Source organism: Alternaria postmessia, assembly GCF_024291825.1.
Source record: "Alternaria postmessia strain BMP 2775 chromosome Unknown scaffold_27, whole genome shotgun sequence".
Taxonomy (NCBI): Eukaryota; Fungi; Ascomycota; class Dothideomycetes; order Pleosporales; family Pleosporaceae; genus Alternaria; species Alternaria postmessia.
In genome coordinates, this window is record NW_026260100.1 from 104,880 (window position 1) to 125,463 (window position 20,584).

Consider the following 20,584-nt stretch of genomic DNA (forward strand, 5'->3'; position numbering starts at 1 on the left):
AAGAGTGAGGAAGGACGTTTGGGAGAGCGAGGCAAAGGAAAAGGTAGAGATTACACTTGGGTGAGACGCGAATATGGGTGTGATCACGAAAGGGTCCTGTCAGTGCGAATGGCTTATTGTCTTTGTTCAAGATTGTATTGGTCTATGGTTTCGCGCTATCAGCCTGTTAGAATGCCCGCGCGGTCGAATGAGGTTCAAGATTAGATCTAAGTTAGATTAGCTACATGAAACTTCTATCGGCTAGCTCCAACATCGTTTGCGACTGCATACCTTGTTCTACTCCGCAGCGATTCCTTTAGGACGTAAGATGGCGTACTAGTCGTTTTGCGACGGTCTGACTATTCTTCAGGTGCAATCCAGCAGTCCAGTAAGTACGCGTCGACACTGCCATTGGGCCATTCATGAGAAGGAGCTGCAAGGCAGGGTACTATGGAAAAGCGGTCCTAATCAACGCGGTGTTGGGCTGCACGTCTTGATTGACGTCACGGGCGGACGCGGGCTGGGATGGCGGGATGGCGGGATGGCGGGACGCGACTTGCCACGGGCGAAACATTGTTGATACTCCCGAAAATAGTCGATGTGCTGGCCACATTGATACACATAGCCCTACACACGCCTCACGCCTCCTCTTCTGCATTTATCCTACCTGCGATAAATTTCATCCTACTTTTCCATTGTTCAATCGCGGCTGTGGATATTTGTACACCTGATCAACAACGAAATCATGTCGATAGTATCGCAGACCCTGCAGGGCGCAGTGCTCAGCATAACTTCGAATGTGCTTGCGCAAGCCATATCGTCGTATCAAGACGGCGTACGCACAGTTGCGCAATTTGTGGTTATTTGGTGCCTGTAGCTGACACGTGCCCAGACGCCTTTTGCGCTCAATTATGCCACAGTCTTCAAGTTCGCGCTCTTCAGCGTACTCAGCACCCCGCCAAACATTGTCTGGCAAGGCTACCTAGAAGAGCAATTTCCTACCAATGTGCCCTCTGCTGCTCTACCGTCCGAGAAGCCAGGCTCGAAATCCGATCCCGCCAAGACGTCCCTCAACAAGACCAACGTCCTTATCAAGTTCCTGCTTGATCAGACCATCGGCGCAGTCGTCAACACACTCATGTTTTTGGCATATATGGGTTATGTCAATGCGCAGGGGAAACCTGGCGTCAACGCCATGGACGTGGTTACGAGCGACTGCGCGAACAAGCTATGGCCAATGATGAAGGACGGATACAAGTTTTGGCCTGCGATAAGCCTTATCAGCTTCCTGTGGGTGCCAGTAGACAAGAGGGTCCTCTTTGGCTGCTCTGTGGGTGTCGTGTGGGGCATATACTTGAGTCTGGCAGTGGGCGCATAGATGCGCGGGCGAAACAAGCGACGCGCTGTGGTCGTGGGCGTCTTGAGCGTGATATGTCCCTTCGGTGCAGCTGTTGTTTCAGAGTGCTGAGGGCGCTGACGCGCTCAAATTACGAAAGAATAAAGGTTCGGTTTCACTGATCTGTATCTCTCAACAGAAAAACCTATTTCATAACCTAGAGGTATTCGCTATTTGTTACATGATCCTGTCGTCATCTTGAGACACGACGAATGCCTGTAAGGTGCTTTCGGTGGTAGATACAACTGTCGAAAAATCGAGCCTTTTCGTGCTGAGTGGCTCATCCAATCGCCGGTTCTCAGCCGTCAATCTTTTCCACAAGTACCCACACAAGACCAACAATCACCATATCTGTCTTACGGTTCGAAGGAAACATGTTCTCTTTACTGTGGAGCCTGGCGAACGGGATCTACTCGTACCAAGGGACTCGGTCGCTCTGTCGCGTAATTGGATTGGACCGCCCATTGAACATTCAGTCGGGCTTACGCTATGCGAACATGCGCTCTGTAAGTACGTTGAAATACTGTCTACTGGCCACAGGGTTCCCGATGCGTACACGTGTGGTAGGTTTCATGTTAGGCGGATATCGAATTTGCCTGCTACAAAAAGTCTACTACTTTACATTATTCTCTCCTCCTATACTATAACACCAGCACATTATGCAGAACCTCACAGAAACTCCTGACATCATCACCCCTGTAGCCCGCTCGGGGGACCCTTCAGAGAAAGTCCACAAATCCAAAAGCACCAACAGCAAGCAAGCCTTCAAGGGCAAGCAAGCCACAGGCTCTGGCTTCCACTACGGACCCGTACCAGGTCAGTATTTCCGCTCACGACGGGTTAAGCCCGAAGATGTGCAGATGCCGTGGCTCGACAAGCCGCATCCCAGGCAGAAATGGGGCACAATTCTTCCTCTTATCGGGCTTGGACTCGGTTTCATGGTAGTGGCTATCATGATCTGGGACGGCTTCAGAGTCATAGGCAGGCACAAATACTGCGAGATCTACCATGATAATTTCACCACGCTGAACGAGAACGTCTGGACTAAGGAAGTCGAGCTGGGCGGCTATGGGTATGTTGCCTCGAACCATTGTTACACCTGGACTGATTGATGTTTGTAGCAACGGCCAATTCGAGATGACTACAGGTACAGACGAGAACGTTTTCATCAAGAACGGCGAGCTCGTTATAAAGCCAACAATCCAAGACGAAACATTCATCGGCAGCAACTACATCATCGATCTCCGTGGACAGGGATGCACTGGCTCCGATTGGACCGACTGTGTCGCCACTACCAACACGACTAACGGTACAATTGTCAATCCTGTCAAGTCTGGCCGAATAAATACCAAACTTGGTGCTTCAATCAAGTACGGCCGCGTCGAAGTCGTCGCCAAGCTGCCCACTGGTGACTGGCTGTGGCCCGCCATCTGGATGTTACCCAAGGATAACGTATATGGCGCCTGGCCTCGTTCTGGTGAGATCGATATCGCGGAGTCCCGCGGCAATGCTCCAGGTTATGCGCAAGGCGGCAATAACGTCGTCTCGAGCACGCTGCACTTCGGCCCTGACGCCAACCACAATGGTTGGTGGCGCAACAATGTCAAGCGCCAGGCGCTGCACACTACATATGCAGCCGACTACAACACCTTTGGTGTTGAGGTAATACCCCTACTTTCCTTTCCATACTATCGTGCGCGACGGTATTGACCATGCATTTAGTGGAGCGAGAAGTACATCTTCACTTATATCAATACACGCCTCCTACAAGTCATGTACACGCATTTTGATGAGCCTTTTTTCAAGTACGGTAATTTCCCTCAAGCCGATGCCAACGGCACCCGCCTTGAGAATCCATGGAAGCACACCAAAGGCAACACAGCTCCTTTCGACCAGGAGTTCTATCTTGTCGTGAACCTTGCTGTTGGCTCAACAAATGGCTGGTTTGAGGATGGTAAGAGCGGTAAGCCATGGATTGACAGGAGCCTTCGGGCAAAGCTCGACTTTTGGGAAGCCAAGGACCAGTGGCTGCCTACCTGGAAGGACGATGGGCAGATGAGGGTTAAGAGTGTTACGATGTGGCAGCAAAGTGGGCACAAAGGCTGCAAGGCTTGATAGATGGAAGCACCATTTTTGGATTCACGGGCTTCATTCGTCAGGTTCGAAAGTACTGTTAAGCACAAGCCCGTACAAAGATGCTCATTCGTTTTGAGTAGTGCTACCCAATGGAACAACCTATCCCTAAGGTATGCGCCATATCTCCTTCAGTAGGATCATGACTCAGAAGGAAAAAAAGGCGAACAACTCCGGGATTCTTTTTGAGTAGATATTAGAAGAAACGAGCTCTCACGTGCGGACTCGCAGATGACTATCGAAAATGGTTTCTAGGCTGGACTTCAGTTTTGCGAAATTGCTTGTACAGAATGAGATGAGTGCAACGTGACCGCAACCTATGTTCAACGCTCCTTGAACGTACTGAACGTAGTCTCTATTGATACACGCATGACAAAAAGGCTGATGCATACCCTCTGTGGTACCTCGCGGTTGTACGACATGAACGGTCCGTAAACCTAGAGGCTAGTGTTCAGTCAGGAAGGTGGGATGGCCGCCGGCTTACCATTTCGGGTTATCACGATCAAGCAACCCACTTTTTCACTCCTAACGCCTATCTTCAAGCGCCGTGTCCGATGTTCGCACTCCGATACGTTGTGACTAAGCCCGTAATTCTCCGGCATATATGCGTTTCGAGTCGTGGTCGAGCTGCTTTCACAATTTACCACCAACAACGTTCTGCATACCATCGGTCCTACCAGCGTCTCGTACACAACACAACCATGCCGTACTCTCCTAAGGTGGGCGACTCACTGGAATCGCTAGACACGCCATCCATGATTGTGGACTTGGACCTCATGGAGACCAACTTAAGTAAACTCATGAAACAACTCCTCCCTACTGGTGTCAATATCCGTCCACATCTCAAGACCTCAAAATCTGCGATCATTGCGAAGAAGATGGTCGCAGCGGGTGCAAAAGGTGGATGCGTGGCGAAACTCAGCGAGGCAGAAATCATGTGTGAGAAGGGTTTCACAGATCTGCTGATTACATGTGAGATTATCGGTCCTGCGAAGGTAAAGAGGTTAGTGGAATTGGTCAAGAAGTACAGAGATGTAAGAATAGTTGTCGACAGCAAAGAGGGCGCAAGCGCCATTGAACAAGCACTATCAGAAAGCGATTTCGAGGGCACAGTTATGACGCTCATCGATCTCGATGTGGGATTGCATCGTACAGGCGTGCAACCCGGGGGACCAGCTTCGGAACTAGCTCGTTTTGTCACCAGCTCAAAGCATCTCAGACTCATCGGCGTACAAGGGTACGAAGGCCACCTGCAACATGTCCATGGTCTCGAAGAGCGCAAAAGCCAGTGTCTTGAGAGCATGAAGATCCTTACGTCTACTGCCGATGCGCTAAGGAAAGAAGGTCATGCCATCGATGTAGTAACAACAGGTGGAACTGGAACTGCAGAGTTCTGTGTCACCGTCCCTGGAATCACCGAGGTACAGCCTGGCTCTTTCCTCTTCATGGACACGGATTATCGCAACGCCGTTGGTTCGACGAACTACGCTCAGAGTCTGACCATCCTCTCTACAGTTCTCAGCAAACAGGGCGCGAATATCATTACTATTGATGCAGGACTCAAGTCGCTGACGACGGACTCTGGGCTTGCAGAATGCAAGACACCGGGGTATACGTATGGGGTTCTGGGTGATGAGCATGGCAGTCTTGCCTGGGAGGAAGGCAAGGGTGAAGAGTTGAAGATAGGAGATAGGGTTGAGATGGTACCTAGCCATATCGATCCGACGGTGAACTTACATAATGTCTATTATGCGTATCGGAAGGGGGTTATCGAGGAGATCTGGCCAGTGGATAGTCGGGGGTGTGTGCAATAGCAGTCTAGATTGAAAAACGCCTCCTAGACATCGAAAACAGGAACTTGCACATATCATCGTAAACGTGTATTACACTCCGACAGATCCTATTCCTTACAACTAAGCTTTATCCAGTAGATTTTCCTTTAGATACTTCACCGGGATTTTTGCAAGGGGATCTTTCCCAGTGAACGACGTAGCTGCTCTGTCTGCCCTGGTCATCTTGGTAATGTCATACTTTTCACCACCCAATGTTTCACCTTGCCTCTCCTTGTACGCGTTGAACTTCTCATTCCAGTGCCATGGGTCTTTCTTCCCATTGTTCGTATCCTTCACGTTCTCTGCATCGCTCAAACCCCTCTTTCTCTTGCCATTTGAAGTCGGTAGCGAAGAGACAGCCTTGTCGCCTGTGGCCTCTGGATTTTCGTTCTCTTTGTTCGCGTCGTCGTCTTCAGGGATCATGACCGGATTTGCAGCAGAGCTGCCGACAGGGTTCGCGGTCGCTTTCTCAGCTTGAAGTCTCTCAGCCTGAAGTCTCTCAGAGCTCGTCATCCCAGTCATGACCTCCTCAACAAGTCCATTGGTTTCCTTGTAGTCGCCGTCGTCACCATCGAAGTTGCCTACTTTGGACAATTTCTCTATACGCAGCTTCGTTGTATAGGTTCCCTTCTCGGGATCGAGCTTGCCCTTCTTGAAGTAATTGACGGCTTCTTTGCGCCAAGCTACACATTCTCCTTCAATGCCATATGCAGGGAGATCGTGCGATAATTCCAAGTAATATGAGATACCAAGAGTCAAGTCGAGAAAGCGGGAATCTGGCTTGAGCTCGCCTGCTGCTTCAATGGTCGCAAGCACAGTCAGTAATGCGCAGCCCAGTACGCCAAAAAGCTCGCAGGTTGTCTTGCCGTCTTCATTGTTCGTGAGCGCGTCGATGTTTTCATCGCAATTCATCCAGAGGCCCACTGCACTAACCACCGACCACATCTTCTCAATGCGGTCATCGTTGGCCCGGAAGCTTTCGTCGAACTCGATCAGCTTTTCATTGTCAGCTTTAGCATACCCCGTCGATCTTCGCACATACCATGTTTTCCAAGATCTCCTGTACTCCCCATCCTTGCCAGTCTTGGTATAGCTCCATGCCGAAACCGTCAGGATCGCAATATTTGGCTTTCCTTCCTAGTAAGTCCACCTTCAGCCAAGCATCCCACATCATCACCCATTTGTGCCCCGGAAACTTGCTCGGCGGTGCTTTGAAGACACCGTCTTTTCTGAACTTATCGTCAATAGGCTTGTAGAGCTTTTCAAAAACCTCCAATTCATCTTCGATGTAGGCGTCCGGATCCAATGTCCAATTCAGCCAATTCCTGTCCTCTACGTCGAAGAAAGGATGAGGTATACAGACGTAATCATACGGCGCTGGATTTGCAGGCTTGTTTGACTGGGTCTCATCCGTGCTGTTGTTCTTGCTTTTTGCGCCTTTCTCTTTGTCGTTCTTGTGGGTGCGCACCGTCTCAAAAGCAGAATCTGAGCTCTCACTGCCCGACTCCTCCAGGAAAACGCCGGAATCGTGCACGGTCTTCTGTTTCTTCGCCTGAGGCATCTTCACGTATCAGATAGTATGAGACTGGAATTTGGTAGGATTTAACTGCTGAATTGAGATGAATGCCCATCAATCTTGATGGGTTATGATTGTAGTTGATGAGGTCGATTTGGATGTTCGTTGAATCATGACATCAACGGGTTTCGTAATCGCTTCGGAAGCCCCTGAGCAACGCGGATCTATCACGGCTGCACGTGAACACCGATTTTGCTACTGTGCGACGCGTCTGGCAAAAGAAAGATGCCTGAAACATCTATAATTCGGTATATTCAAGACCCCCGCAGCTTCCTCTAATATAGCCGGGACTATACCAGGCGTAGCTGGCGGGCGTTGCACATTCCAAGGGTGGTGAGTGTTGAGGGGACGCGTCGATGGCTAATGGCGGGAGGCATCGAGGAAAACATACATCGCTGCGTGCATGCGTGCCGTGACCATACTAGCTCACCAACACAACTCAATCAGCTAATATTGCTTTTGCGTCCATGCTTTCAATCCTACGATGTGCTCCGTCAAATCCCAATATTTGAGATGATGTTCCAACCTACTCTCGTTGTGAGAACGCGGCTGAGATTTCCAAGCCACACAGCCTTGCTGCAAAGTGAATACGAGGAAAGAACGATATCAAGTCAAAGAATACCTCGCTACTAGTTTTGCTTTGCTCCTTGCGAGTTTGTAGCTTGGAGAGCCCACGACACTTTATCGAGGATAATTCCAAAAAAAAAATACAACCTGACAAAGTTCTAGCATACGCGTGAACTTGCAAGAACGAAAAAAACAACTTGTCCCCTGCCAGACTCGAACTGGCGGCCTTGGGATATCTACTATGATAGTAGTCATATATGGTGATATGAGACCCACGTGATAACCAACTACACCAAGGAGACCGAGCTACACCAAGTGATGATGAAACTGATTCTTCGATGGGGAGGCGTCGACAATGTGGTTCTATAATTCGGTCGAGCGCCAAAGATATCGCTTTGCATTGCTTGAAAATCCCATTTTCCGCTAACGAACAAGTAAAGAACTTCGAACTTGCAGCCCCACGCAACGGCAGTATGATCTGGGGCTTCTTCTTCTTGTCACAGTCACCAAAGTCGGGCTCACGCAGGCGGCACGTCTTGCGCGTCCTCTTCTCTCTTTCGCTTGCGCTCTTGTTCCTGTGCCTTCTTCTCTTTCTTCTCTACCCAGTAGGTTTTCTTAACAATATGTTAGCTTAGGTGCAAGAGCGTGGCTACCAGTTCACCGGAGTTGAAAGAGATGGGTAATGGAACAACGTGAGAAGTGCAGTAGATGAGAAGTGCGAGAGGTAGGAAGTGGAGACGTGGAAGAGCGAAGAGGTGGAGAGCAAAAAGTTGGAAGGAGCGAGGCAGTGGAGTTGCGGTCAACTTACCCAGTCGAGAGGCGTTGGCTTCGCTGGCTTTGCGGTAGCATGAGTCTGCGATACTCGAATTAGTCTGGTCAATGGTTTACAGGTACGGCATCTCCGCTGTGCAGTCCTACTCACGTTGGTGGCCATGGTGTCAGTCAAGGGCGGTGGAGTGGTATAGCCAAAGAGCAGGAAGTCTTGCAGGAAGACGCGAAGCAGCTACGCGTCACCACTCATCGGATAACCTTAAATTTCGCTCGTCCAGTCACAAGGCGCGTGTTGCACGAGATGGCACAATGTCGAACTCGAAAGTGGGTCCATCTTGGTCTTGGAGGAAGGCACGACTTTTGCCACCTCTGCAGCTAAAGACACTCCCCGGCACGGTTCACAGCTACAACCTCTTAGATTCGCCTTTGGTGAAGTTGAGAGACATCTATTGATGGTGTCTGGTTATAGTAGTCGCCCAGCTCCACCCAGGTACGTAGAATATGCATAATCAGAATTGTTTGAAGTTTGGAAGTCTTGCTGAGTTGCTCTTTCAACGTGGGACGCACCTCCCTCTATCGCCCCTTCCTCACGCGTCGCTTCTTCCGCCAGAAGAGATCCGCGCTAGTAATGCAAGACGCGTTAGCCCTGTAAACGCGTCGAGCTTCTTGCTGTTGAAGCTCCTTTCCACTTCGTTGTTGTAAGAGAACTGTAGCGTGTGTTTTGTATGCGTGTAAGCTTCCAGCTATCGAATCACAGGCATGGTGACAAGACAAAAATGCGGATCCGTCTTGGAGGGTCTGTTTTTTTTTTATTCTGTTGTACTTCTATCCAACCCAGTCGATCTCCTTCTCGTACTGCCAGAAGCTACCCGTCTTGTTCTGAATGTCATGGATTGCAAGCAGCACCGGCGTTTGAGCTCCTTCTTCTACAGTTCGTGTTCCGTTGCCTAAAATTTGGTATGCCAAGTTAGTTAATGCTTCCTTTGAAGTCCGAACAGGGGAGATTCTCACCTTTCGTCATATCGGTATTGACGTAGCCAGGACAGCAGACGTTGATCAACACTTTGCTTCCCTTTTCCTTCTCCTGTCTGGCCAGCGCTCGTGTGCCTCCAATTATTCCCGCCTTGCTCACAGCATAACCTGCACTAGGAAATCCAGCGTCCTTCTCTTTGCCAGCCTCCACAGCAGAAACGAACTCCTTCATGATCTCTGTGACATCTTCCTCGGTCTTGGAGGCGAGGAAGCGGTTACGGACTTCTTCGGAGTACTTGTTGAGTTTACCAGCCATGCTGCCGAGGTTTACGATGCGGCCCGTGGGCTTCAGGAGGGGAAGGAAAGCGTGGCATGCCTCGAGCGTCTTGTAGTAGTTGCAGTCGAGGGTTGTCTTGACAATATCGGCGTCTGTAGCCGTTAGCATAAGCAATACGTGGTACGGGAAGCGATACGCACTAAAGCCATCCATGGCAATTCCCGCGTTGTTGATGACAAAGTCAATGCCATCTCCGTGCGCCTGCTTCAAGTGGTCTGCGAGGGTTTTGATGCTGCTGCTGCTCGTGATATCAAGCAAGTGGAATTTAATCTCCGATAGCCCTCCGTCGGCCTTCAATGCCTTTGCCTCCTTGAGCTGCGCATCTTGCTCCAGGTCCTTGACGGCAGCTTCTCCCCTGCCTTGATCACGAGCTGTCAGGTAAATCAAAAAGGGTCCGCTGTTAAGCGGCGACTTGGGATATTGGAGGGCTAGCTGCTGGACGATTGCGCGTCCAATGCCCTATAGGAATCAGTCCAGTACCTGCGAAGGGACCGTAGATGTGTATGAGTACCTTGTTCGCGCCGGTCACGACTCCTATCCTGCTGTATGACATGATTGTTGATATGCTTCAATCGATGGACGTTTGAAGAAAGGAAGCGGGGACAGTGATATGCAACAGCATCTTCCCCACATCTGTACCATTAATCATCAACGAAAGAGCTACGCTGTTCGGAGTTAACAAGGTCGATACGTCACTAATCATCGAATCATCGGTGGATCCCCTCGGTGGGTCTCTTCGGTCTCGAAACATGCCATACCCGATGTGGTTAGCACTGCCGCGGACAGATCTCTCGCCTCTCTCGCTGTCTTCCAAGATTGATTTGCGGAGGATCACAAAACTACCCATATCACGTTTAGATTAGTGATCCAAGGTCGGCGACCTGATGCGAAGCTTCTGCCTTTGCTACTTTGTATCTGCTCTTTCAAGAACATGAACTACAACAACAAGTGGCCCAGCAGTAACAATCTTCAGCACAGACACGGTAGATGTATTGTCTGGTAATTGCTGCACGTCCTTCCACTCGGAACGTCGCTTCCGGTCTGAAGGTACAAGTCGTAGTAACTTGCATCCGTCGATTTGCATACGAGGAAATTTAGCTCTACATCGCGTGTTAGCAACAAAAAGGGCGAACCGTGCCTTCTACACCTCCTGGGATGCTTACGCCGACCGTAGCTGCTACCTTGTACAGTTATAATGGTGTCACCCTCCAACCCCCATGCTGTCGTATCCCCAGTCGTCCCCCATACCAATGGCTTGTAGCTTGTCGACGTGGTCGCTATGTTCAGGTACAGACTTGTCTTCTTCGATTGAATTGTGCCACCAATAGTAAATTCGTCAGCTGCAGTTTCGGGGCCCAGGACGGGTATGGATGCTATATGTGTCAACGGCAAACTACTGGAGAAGTAGAAATAGGAAGGTTGATATATGAGGGGTGGCATACCATTTTTAGAGTTGGCCTGGAGATACAGATGGTAGATCGGATCGCGAACGCCTCGTATCTTGCCTACGGTTGCTGAGTTTCCAGCGTTCTCCACTGGCACCGCAAGTGCGCCTGAGACAATGAGCAAGACTTGAGCGAAAAAGGCGAGCATTGCAACAAGAATCCGAATTCACGGTTTGAATACACAATGAGGACAGTTACTTCGCTCTCCAGATCTCTTTATATGTGATCGCGTCTACGCATTGCTTGATCCTGGTCTGCAATATCGCGGATTGATTACAGTCGCGTCACGCGTAGACATAATTGCCACCGGATATAAAACATCCCTGACATGTTACAACTGTCGAGGAAACAACACAGAGCCACTCATGTCATCATCAAGATGATCTATCACTACCAAACAAGAGGTCCATCCTATTTCGGCTGCCGGTCAACCCTCATTTTGATCATCCGCGCTAACCCAAAGCATTAGCGCGAAACGCTAACACCGTGTACTTGGCGGTTGCCTCTCATCTCTATCTATCCGCTCACTGACAACCATTCTCGATTCGTGATCTGGTGCTAAACCGCTTAGGATTTGCGGCTGCTCCTATCGACTCCAATGGTGATACACGTTTGTGATGGTTGGACTATCATCAATTGAGTTGGCCAATCCATGGGCAGTGGCCAGACATGACCATCGAGCGACACACAAGGAAATGGATAACGCGGCTGACAAAGAGATGAACGACCGTGAAGAAGCTAGGTCTGTGTCTTCGGCGTTTGCCTCTGCAGCGACCGGAGAGTCTACGCCCGTTACTCCAGCGCTCTCACCAACCGACAACAATATCAAAAGTGCGGAGACCAAGGCACAAGACATGGATCAGTACATCGCTCTTGGCTGCCTTCACCTCGAGCAGCCTATCGATATCATATCTGCTTCACCATCGAGTGGCGATTGGATTGAACTACTGTACCGCGAACTTCCGGACGAAATCAAAACAATTATTGGCACAGAAGCATCGAGACTGTTGGAAGCCCGCTGGATTCGCTTGTTCTTCCATAATAAAACGCTCAACAGCGCGTCTCTCCGAAGTCTCATCCGCGTCTACCTGTTACCAGAAGACTGGGGTCGTCGATTTATCGACCGGAATAGCAAGAGTTTGAAGACGGCTTTGCGACAACTCCTACAAAAGATCGACATCTCATCGACTTCTTGGAACGGTGACTACGGGCAGAGTGAGATATGTTACTTTGATCCTTGGGCCAGCGCAGAACCGTCCTCGTTGTATTACCTGTTCAACAAGCTACCATCCCCTGCGCCAAATTTAGCGGCAATCAAGTGTCGTTATACACGTGCTGCCGTACAAGACGTACTAGAATCTGCAGCGGTATCTGAGTGGTCGGATCTTGGCGAACAGGCGCTGCCGGGGCTCAAAACCAGGCTTTACGCTTATCAGACACGTTCGGCGAGCTTGATGCTGCAACGAGAAGCCTCACCACAGTTGCAGCTTGATCCACGGTTGGAGATTCGCACCGCACCAAATGGGAAGAGGTTTTACTTCGGGGCTCGAGATGGATCATTTTTACAGGAGCCGCGCTACTACGAAACGAACCGTGGTGGTATTCTAGCAGAAACTATGGGCTTAGGAAAGACAGTCATCTGCCTAACTGTTATATTGGCAAGTAAAAACCATCTTCCTAAAATGCCCGCTGCATACCGGCCAGTACCTCCTTCCCGAAATCGACCTGGATCATTGGCAGATATGGCAATCTCCGCCGCGGGCCGGCATTCCATTCCAGCAAAAGCCTTTTTTGAGCAATCTGAGGCAAATGGTGCGGGAGACATGACGAGGTTCATGGAAGCCCTTGACCGAGACATCCCATTCTATGAGATACCACCAGATCTCCCACGTATGAATAGGAACACCCGCATACCACTACCGCGCCAACTGGTGCTCTCTTCCGCTACCATCATTATTGTGCCTCGGAACTTGCTGCATCAGTGGCAGTCGGAGATACAGAAGCATGTTCTTCAAGGTGGGCTGAAGATCCTCGTGGTGGATTCTGTGCCCAAGCGCTCTAGTAAGACCAAGATATTTCAACAACCTAACGAGACTATGGAGTTCCGGAGCGAACTACCAGCTCCTACCGAACTCATGAAGTTCGATGTGGTTTTGTTTACTCGCAACCGCTTCGAACAGGAGATACAGGACGGCCAAGACGAACTTGGACGACGTATGGTCTCGGGTGTCTCTCGTGTTTGCAACTGCCCTTACATAGGAGCAACCAGAATACCCGATTGTAGCTGTGTTGACACTGATAGAGTCTACGAATCGCCATTGAAGAAGATACATTGGCTACGTATCATCATTGACGAAGGCCATTCGTTCTCGAGCTCTGTTTCCAATGCTGTACTGGTTGCTAAACAGATACAGGCCGAGAGACGCTGGGTTGTGTCAGGAAGTAAGTCACAAAGAGAGTTCCTTATTTACACGCAGACTGACATTTTTTCACAGCACCTGCGAAGGATTTAGTGGGTGTGGAGGTGGATATGTCCACAGTTGACGTGGAAAGCGACCATGCTTTGCAGCGCAAGCTCGCTATCGACCAGAGGAAATCGTTCGAATTCAACCCAGATACCAAAGCTGCAAAGGCTCTAGGCATGCTCGCTTCAAACTTTCTCATGGTCCGACCTTGGTGCGACAACTCTGAAGCTAAACTCGATTGGGACGAATATATCTACCGTCACGAGCACCACTACAGAAAGACCTATTCCGGATTCTCATCGTGTTTTAGCCGAACGCTGGAAGGCCTGGTCGTGAAAACACGACCGGAAGATGTTGAGAAAGATATCATTTTGCCTCCGATGAGACACCGGGTTGTGTATCTCAAGCCATGTTGGTTTGATAAAATGATAGCCAACCTCTTCATTCAAGTCCTCCGAGCGAACGCCATTACAAGTGAAAGGACCGATGTCGACTACCTTTTTCACAAAAACAGCGTCAAAGCCCGTCATAGCCTCATCAGGAATCTACGTCAGTCCAACTTTACATGGACTGGATTCAGTCTTTCTGATGTAGTCTCCACGCTTGAGACTACTAACAAGTACCTTGCCAAAGAGGACAAAATTTGCTCCCTTGATGACGCAAAATCACTCCTGGAGAGCAGCCAAGTCGTATCAAAACTTACAGCTTCCGCTGAATGGATGGCATTGAGCACATCTCATGAGGTAGGCGTAGCTGTCGAGAGTTGGCCAAAGGAGGCCCAAGAGGCTTTCGCACTTGTTTACCCGGCGAAGCCTATCATGATCGGAGCCACACAACTCATTGAAGGCCAACTTTACGTCGATAGCAGCATACGCTCGCTAGACCCCGCCGCCGGGCTGGAGGCTGTTGGGTATGCTGCGAAAGCAAAGGCTATCGCGATGGCTGAAGAAGAAAGCAAGGCCAAAGGGTCGAGCGAGGGTATGGTCGATGGCGCGCCCTTGCAAAGGACTGGAGTTCCAACTTCGTTGGTGCAGCCACTGACTAGTCGACGGGCATCGACCATTACAAGCAAAGCTTCTCCTCCAAAACCAACAGGAGCCAAGCCCGTAAATGGCATTAAAGATCACACAGATAGTGCATCACCTATTCGCTCAAAGAAACGAAAGCTCACCTTTGATGACGAGACAGCGGAACTTGCCAAAGACTCGAGTTTGCGGAACACACGTATCGTGGGTACGACGTCAGCCAAGCTTACCTATCTCTTAGACAAGGTGATGAAACATCAGGCGGAAGATAAAATTATCATCTTCTATGACGGGGATAACGCGGCGTTCTATATTGCCCAATGCCTCGAGTCGATGTATGTCAACCACCGCATCTACGCCAGAACTCTGAACAACACTCTACGATCTGAGTACGTACGCTTGTTCAACGAGGATCCGGACGTTCGTGTCTTGCTCATCGACGTCGCGTGTGGTGCTCTGGGGTTGAATCTGAATGCGGCGAGCGTTGTGCTCATTGTGAACCCAATCAATAGGCCTAACATCGAGGCCCAAGCTATCAAACGAGCCCATCGCATCGGACAGACGAAAGAAGTGCTCGTTGAAACTCTTGTTCTTGAAAACACGATTGAGCATGCAATCTTCAATCGCGCGAAGAAGATGTCTCGTGCTGATCATCAAGAAGCCAAAGAGCTTGAGGACGATGCTGGCATCGTTGAGATTATTCAGAACGCCCAGATACTGTCTGTAGGGGACGACGAGGGCGAAGGCGTTTCAAGCTTCGCACTATTGCAGACACCGCAGCACGTTTTTGGGCGCCCGAACCGGCACAGGTACCATCGGTATGGAGTTGCAGAGAAGAAGACCGAAAATGCACCGCAGAAGAAGGCAAAGACTTCCAAGGGTGCAAGAAAAGGCAAGTTGAATAACGTGCATGATGCGCACATTGCGACGACATCCTCTGGGACCGACTCGGATCGTGGCTTGCCACTGCGAGGGCAAACTCACGATGGTAGTATGTCAGCGGCTGATGCAGCCTCATTCGCACCATCGGCTAGTATCTTCGGCAATGGTTGAGGTACGACGGCTTTTATTTCACGTTCTGCGTACAATTGCAGGCTCATCCATCTCCAGTGACGATGGAGCGTTTCTTCTTTTCATCTATACCCGTCATTCTTGGCTTCGGCTTCTGTTCTTACTGCTTCGACGCAATGCAGTATCTGAGCGTGAACATCAATGATACACTCCTCTAGATACACTTCCACTACATCTGCCTCATGCCACTTTGGTGAAATATGTACAATGCTACCTGTCTAGAACGCCGATGAACGCCATGCTAACCAGGACATGCATTATCGCATCTCCTGTTGACCATCCGTGCCCTCGACGTCATCGTGCTTGATCCATACACTCTCCATGGCCTGGCCCAGGATTTGCATGCCCTCCTCGATTTCTGCTTCGGTGATGACAAGTGGTGGGACAAACCTCAAGGTGTTTGTACCACAGGTGATGATCAGGAGACCTCTCTCACGAGCAGCAGTAACGATGGGCGTGGGATCTACATCGAGTTGAAGGCCTAGGATAAGTCCCTTGCCTCTGACTTCCTTGATCTGGCTCGAGAAGCGCTTTCGCAGAGTATCAAAGTGTTTGCGGAATGCTTGCTCTTTAGCGGGTATCGAGTCGAGAATCTCTGGCGATGACAGGCGAGAGAGGATGTATGAAGCGACACGCGATCCGAGAGGGTTGCCACCGAAGGTGGTGCCGTGGTCACCAGTCTTGATGTGTTCGCAGACAAAATCGTTTACGATAGTGGCGCCGATAGGGAAACCGTTGCCAAGTGCCTTGGCCGTGGTGACAATGTCGGGGTGGCATTCCTTGGGATAGCCTGCATGTGCCCAGAAAGTACCTGTTCGGCCCAGGCCGCATTGGATCTCGTCGAAGATGAGGACTGCGCCGACTTCTGTGCATCTCTTTCGCAGCGCGAGAAGGAACTCGGGCGTTGCGACGTTTACGCCACCCTCTCCCTGGATTGGCTCTACAATGACACCACATGTGGCATCGGTGACTAGCTCGTTGACGGCGTTGACGTCGTTGAAGGTGCCGTACTTGAAGCCGGGCACCATTGGGGAAAATGGTGTCTGGTACTTGGGGTTTGGTGTCGCGCTCAGACTTCCCATAGTCCGGCCATGGAATGAGTTGTGGAAAGATACAAACTCATGCTTGTCCTTGTCTGGTGACATTGACTTGCCGACCTTGCGCGCGAACTTTATGGCAGCCTCGTTGGCTTCGGAACCGCTGTTGCAGATGAAGGTGCGAGTCGCGCTGGCGAAGCCCCCGGTCGCGTGTGTGAGCTGAATGAGCTGCTTGGACAGCAAGCCTGTGTGCGGGTTGTGGTAGAGATTTGAAGTGTGCATGAGTTGCTTGGCCTGTACAGTTGTCAGTTGGCTGTATCCTTGGTAGTGGTGGCAGACGCACCTGTTCTCCAATGACCTGGGCTACCCCAGCGTCGCAGTGCCCGAGCGCGTTGACGGCGATACCAGCTGTGAAGTCCAGGTACCTCCTGTTCTCGATGTCCCACATGTAGCACCCCTCTCCCTTCTCGAACATGGGCGGTGGTCGTACATAGGTTGGGACCATGTACGGTAGCTGCTGGTTGACCAGGCCGGCTGTCTTGGAGGATGAGGACGGGTCGGGCGTGGCCAGTGTAGAATCGCGCTATACCGAGTCATTATGGAAAGCTTCAAAAGGGTGCAAAGTGGCTGTTACTCACGGCTATGGCATCCTTTACATCCTGTGGTAGACTGGATCCCCTAACTGCAGAGGCTGCCGAAGCAAACCGCGCCGACGTGTAGTTGACACGCGATGTACGCAATGCAGCGCATACGCGCTTGGAAGCCATTCGTGAAGCCATTGCAATCTACAAACAAGTTCAAGGCCTCGTCCGATGCACTCCAAGTGAATGTTCGCCGTGACGCAACTTCCCAAAATTTTAGCGTGCATGATAAGATAGGCCGACGTCGGAGGGTCGGAGAGGCGCCATGACAGGGGTCCATGGCCCGGCAAGCAACATGAAGATGCTGAGAATGACCATGACACTCTGTCTACGACGACTTCACATCGCACCGCACATGCAGTGCAACAACGCTGGTCGGCTTCTTCCCGAGAACTGCAAGCAGTCGGGATAGCAACCGAAAGAGCGTCGTTGCACGAGTCATGGTGGTTGACGCTGCGGGGAAGAGTCCGTCAGACACATCTTGGATATTGTTCTCCGCATCAGCATTGACAGCACCAGACTGCTGCGAGCACAAGGGTTTTGCATATTGCAGTGTGGCTGGCTTGGGTAGTCATAGTACATTCCAAAGCGATACAGGCTAATTCAAATGTGAAAGCAAGTACATATACTAGGGTCCAGCTGATACGCGTCGCGTTCCTGTCCCCACGAGCTCTTCACTGTGCATGCTTCTCGGAGAACCTATCTTGACGTGTTTCTAGTGTCTGAACGATGAGCAACCACGCGCTTGTTTACGGCGCTTCCGGTATCTCAGGGTGGTCTATTGTTAATGCCATCCTCAACGGATATCCCTCCAAAGATGCCTTCTCCAGAGTCACAGCTATGGTCAATCGGCCACTGACACGTGAGATGGCTCTCTGGCCTGACGACCCCAGACTCCAAATCGTATCTGGTGTCGATCTAGTCAAAGGAACGCAGGAGGAGCTGGAGGAGCAAATCAAAGAGAAGGTCAAAGACGTCGAGACTGTGACACAAGTGTACTTCTACTGTAAGTTAAAGGCTCTAGGGAAATTTGCCGGGTCTAACACGACCAAGCATACAAGCAGATCGATGACCCCGACTCCGAGTGCAAGACCAATGAAGCCATGCTCGAGCGTGCCGTGACTGCGATCGATCATCTTTCATCCAAATTGTCATACGTACTTCTTCCTACGGGCACCAAAATCTACGGCTGCCAGATGCTCGACAAGTTTCCATTTGCGGATGCGCTACCACTCAAGGAGACATTGCCACCGATTCCTGAGCCATACCTCTCACAGCTTTTCTACTACAACCAGATTGATTGCTTGAAACGCATCTCCAAAGGAAAGAACTGGAGTTGGTGTGAGGTCCGACCAGACAACATCATTGGATTCGTACCAAATAACAACGCATACTGCCTCGCGCAAACGCTTGCCTTGTATCTTTCGCTCTATCAATCCATTGAGGGCGAAGGCGCAAAATGCCCGTTCCCTGGTACTGAGAAATCGTGGGTGAACAAGTACAATGAGTCTCCGCAAGACATGGTCGCGCACTTCTCTATCCATGCGTCTTTGAACCCAGAGAAAACTGCATCACAGAGCTTTAACGTGGGTGGTCAAGAAGACAGCTGGAGCGGCAAGTGGCCGATAATCTGTGATTACTTTGGTCTAAAGGGTACTGGACCTGAAGAGGGCTCACCTCAGCCTGGAGCGTACATTGACGCGCACAAGAAGGAGTGGGAGGAGCTAGAGAAGAAGCACAACCTCAAGAAGGGCAGCGTAGATAGCGATATCACGCATCCGGGATTCCAGGTAAGTGAAGAGGATTGCTGAGTGTGTCCTTCGCGGGCGTGGTAGCTAACATGCACCAGTACTTTATCATGACGATGTTTGATTTCGACCGCCAGATGAGTATGGAGGCTTCACACAAGGTTGGATATACAGAGGAAATAGCAACTAAGGAAACATGGACGACTGCGTTTGATCGCATGAGGAAAGCGAAGGTTATACCATGATGTTGTGGAGGCAAGGCTCTGCTGTTCATGTCAAAGGGTTCGTGCGTAGAAGGGTCCGACGTAACGCCTCCTGAACTCGTTATTGCCGGGCCCAGTGCCGTTTCGACTGGCGCAGCGGAAACTGAAGATGCATCCAGTTCCTGCTTATAACGCGCGTCTCCTAGTAAAAGTAGCACCGTCTATGAATAGCGCAATGCCCCTATATGACTAGAGCTATGACGTTCACCACCGACTTATAGCAAAACCCCTCACAGCTGCACGACCGCAACGCTTGCGAAGCGATTCGGATCTCCGCGACAAATGACAATTCTCAGCATTCTACGATGTATCCATCCGTTGGAGGCCCGCGATACAAGGCTATCCTGAAGGGTATAGGCCTGGTGGGCGTGATTTGCTTAGGTACGTCGCGATGCTAACGCTATGCTAATGCTATGCACGGAGTTGACTCAAATCCCCATTGAAGCATTGAGAACTCCACGACGCTGCTTGGAGAATGTAGTGAATATCCCTGTTCACTCGTGCATCAAGACAATTACATCTTGTGTATCGCTAACATCCTTGCAGTGATCCTACTCATCTTTGGCCTTCCCCACAGACAACCCGGCGCGAACCTCAACCTCCCACTACGCATACTACCACTTGGCGACGCAACAACATGGGGCTGGCAACCAAACCAAGAGAATGGAACAGACGGATATCGCGCGCGACTGCTACGTGAGCTCGTACGTGCGCGTTACCACTCGGTTGACTTTGTTGGCACACAGCACTCTGGGTTCATGGACAACAATGACAATGAGGGGCATGAGGGGCATACAATTAGCCAGCTGCAGGGCGTAATGAGAGACGGGCTACAGATGCGACCAAACTTGGTGCTGCTACACGTTGGCACGAATGATCTGGCTCGCCCTGAAAGTATGGCAGAAAGATGGTCTGATGCGCCGAATCGATTAGCAAGTTTACTGGATGAAGTGCTGGATGTATGCCCGGATGCCGTTGTGCTCGTTGCAAAGATCATACAGGCAGAGAAGATGCAGACCAGGGCAAATATCGAGGCCTTCAACGATGCAGTGCCTGTGGTGGTGAGGAAGAAGCTTGAACAGGGCTTCAAGCTCGCGGTCGTCGATCACAGCATCATCGGGCCTAGTGAGTTGGTTGATGGGTTGCATCCGTCGTACGCTGGGTATTTTCACATGGGGGAGATCTGGCTGGAGGCTATCAAGACCATCAGTGCTCAAGGGCTAATAACACCGCCTATTGCGGTACAGTACCACACATGACCACCAAAGATCTCGAACATACATCATTGGCCAGGTGTCAAGAATCATTTGGTCCGGTGAAGCTTCA

At 50.6% G+C, this 20,584-nt stretch overlaps 9 protein-coding genes and 1 non-coding gene across 10 annotated transcripts; 6 read left to right on the forward strand and 4 right to left on the reverse strand.

The window, feature by feature from the left end:
• Nucleotides 1-724: 724 nt before the first annotated feature.
• J4E82_005234 (uncharacterized protein) lies at nucleotides 725-1,357 on the forward strand (the record flags this gene model as incomplete). The annotated part of the gene is made up of 2 exons (XM_051731503.1): nucleotides 725-814; nucleotides 872-1,357. The coding sequence occupies 2 exons, from the start codon at nucleotides 725-727 to the stop codon at nucleotides 1,355-1,357; spliced, it is 576 nt and encodes a 191-aa protein (XP_051588693.1).
• Nucleotides 1,358-1,872: 515 nt separating this feature from the next.
• On the forward strand, nucleotides 1,873-3,490 carry J4E82_005235 (uncharacterized protein; the record flags this gene model as incomplete). Its single annotated transcript, XM_051731504.1, has 4 exons — nucleotides 1,873-1,881; nucleotides 2,041-2,447; nucleotides 2,497-3,037; nucleotides 3,098-3,490. The coding sequence occupies 4 exons, from the start codon at nucleotides 1,873-1,875 to the stop codon at nucleotides 3,488-3,490; spliced, it is 1,350 nt and encodes a 449-aa protein (XP_051588694.1).
• Nucleotides 3,491-4,209: 719 nt separating this feature from the next.
• On the forward strand, nucleotides 4,210-5,322 carry J4E82_005236 (uncharacterized protein; the record flags this gene model as incomplete). Its single annotated transcript, XM_051731505.1, has 1 exon — nucleotides 4,210-5,322. One exon carries the CDS (start codon nucleotides 4,210-4,212, stop codon nucleotides 5,320-5,322), a length of 1,113 nt encoding a protein of 370 aa, XP_051588695.1.
• A 99-nt stretch (nucleotides 5,323-5,421) lies between these two features.
• J4E82_005237 (uncharacterized protein) lies at nucleotides 5,422-6,901 on the reverse strand (the record flags this gene model as incomplete). The annotated part of the gene is made up of 2 exons (XM_051731506.1): nucleotides 5,422-6,336; nucleotides 6,383-6,901. 2 exons carry the CDS (start codon nucleotides 6,899-6,901, stop codon nucleotides 5,422-5,424), a joined length of 1,434 nt encoding a protein of 477 aa, XP_051588696.1.
• Nucleotides 6,902-7,681: 780 nt separating this feature from the next.
• Nucleotides 7,682-7,785, reverse strand: J4E82_005238. The gene has a single exon. It is a non-coding gene; the product is annotated as a tRNA-Met (tRNA).
• A 1,294-nt stretch (nucleotides 7,786-9,079) lies between these two features.
• Nucleotides 9,080-11,156, reverse strand: J4E82_005239 (uncharacterized protein; the record flags this gene model as incomplete). Its single annotated transcript, XM_051731507.1, has 6 exons — nucleotides 9,080-9,201; nucleotides 9,266-9,655; nucleotides 9,704-10,022; nucleotides 10,075-10,097; nucleotides 10,727-10,936; nucleotides 11,006-11,156. The coding sequence occupies 6 exons, from the start codon at nucleotides 11,154-11,156 to the stop codon at nucleotides 9,080-9,082; spliced, it is 1,215 nt and encodes a 404-aa protein (XP_051588697.1).
• A 469-nt stretch (nucleotides 11,157-11,625) lies between these two features.
• J4E82_005240 (uncharacterized protein) lies at nucleotides 11,626-15,551 on the forward strand (the record flags this gene model as incomplete). The annotated part of the gene is made up of 2 exons (XM_051731508.1): nucleotides 11,626-13,450; nucleotides 13,504-15,551. 2 exons carry the CDS (start codon nucleotides 11,626-11,628, stop codon nucleotides 15,549-15,551), a joined length of 3,873 nt encoding a protein of 1,290 aa, XP_051588698.1.
• A 275-nt stretch (nucleotides 15,552-15,826) lies between these two features.
• On the reverse strand, nucleotides 15,827-17,385 carry ARG8 (acetylornithine aminotransferase; the record flags this gene model as incomplete). Its single annotated transcript, XM_051731509.1, has 3 exons — nucleotides 15,827-16,900; nucleotides 16,950-17,189; nucleotides 17,245-17,385. 3 exons carry the CDS (start codon nucleotides 17,383-17,385, stop codon nucleotides 15,827-15,829), a joined length of 1,455 nt encoding a protein of 484 aa, XP_051588699.1.
• Nucleotides 17,386-18,087: 702 nt separating this feature from the next.
• Nucleotides 18,088-19,240, forward strand: J4E82_005242 (uncharacterized protein; the record flags this gene model as incomplete). The annotated part of the gene is made up of 3 exons (XM_051731510.1): nucleotides 18,088-18,253; nucleotides 18,301-19,037; nucleotides 19,097-19,240. 3 exons carry the CDS (start codon nucleotides 18,088-18,090, stop codon nucleotides 19,238-19,240), a joined length of 1,047 nt encoding a protein of 348 aa, XP_051588700.1.
• A 323-nt stretch (nucleotides 19,241-19,563) lies between these two features.
• Nucleotides 19,564-20,517, forward strand: J4E82_005243 (uncharacterized protein; the record flags this gene model as incomplete). The annotated part of the gene is made up of 2 exons (XM_051731511.1): nucleotides 19,564-19,639; nucleotides 19,805-20,517. 2 exons carry the CDS (start codon nucleotides 19,564-19,566, stop codon nucleotides 20,515-20,517), a joined length of 789 nt encoding a protein of 262 aa, XP_051588701.1.
• Nucleotides 20,518-20,584: the final 67 nt, after the last annotated feature.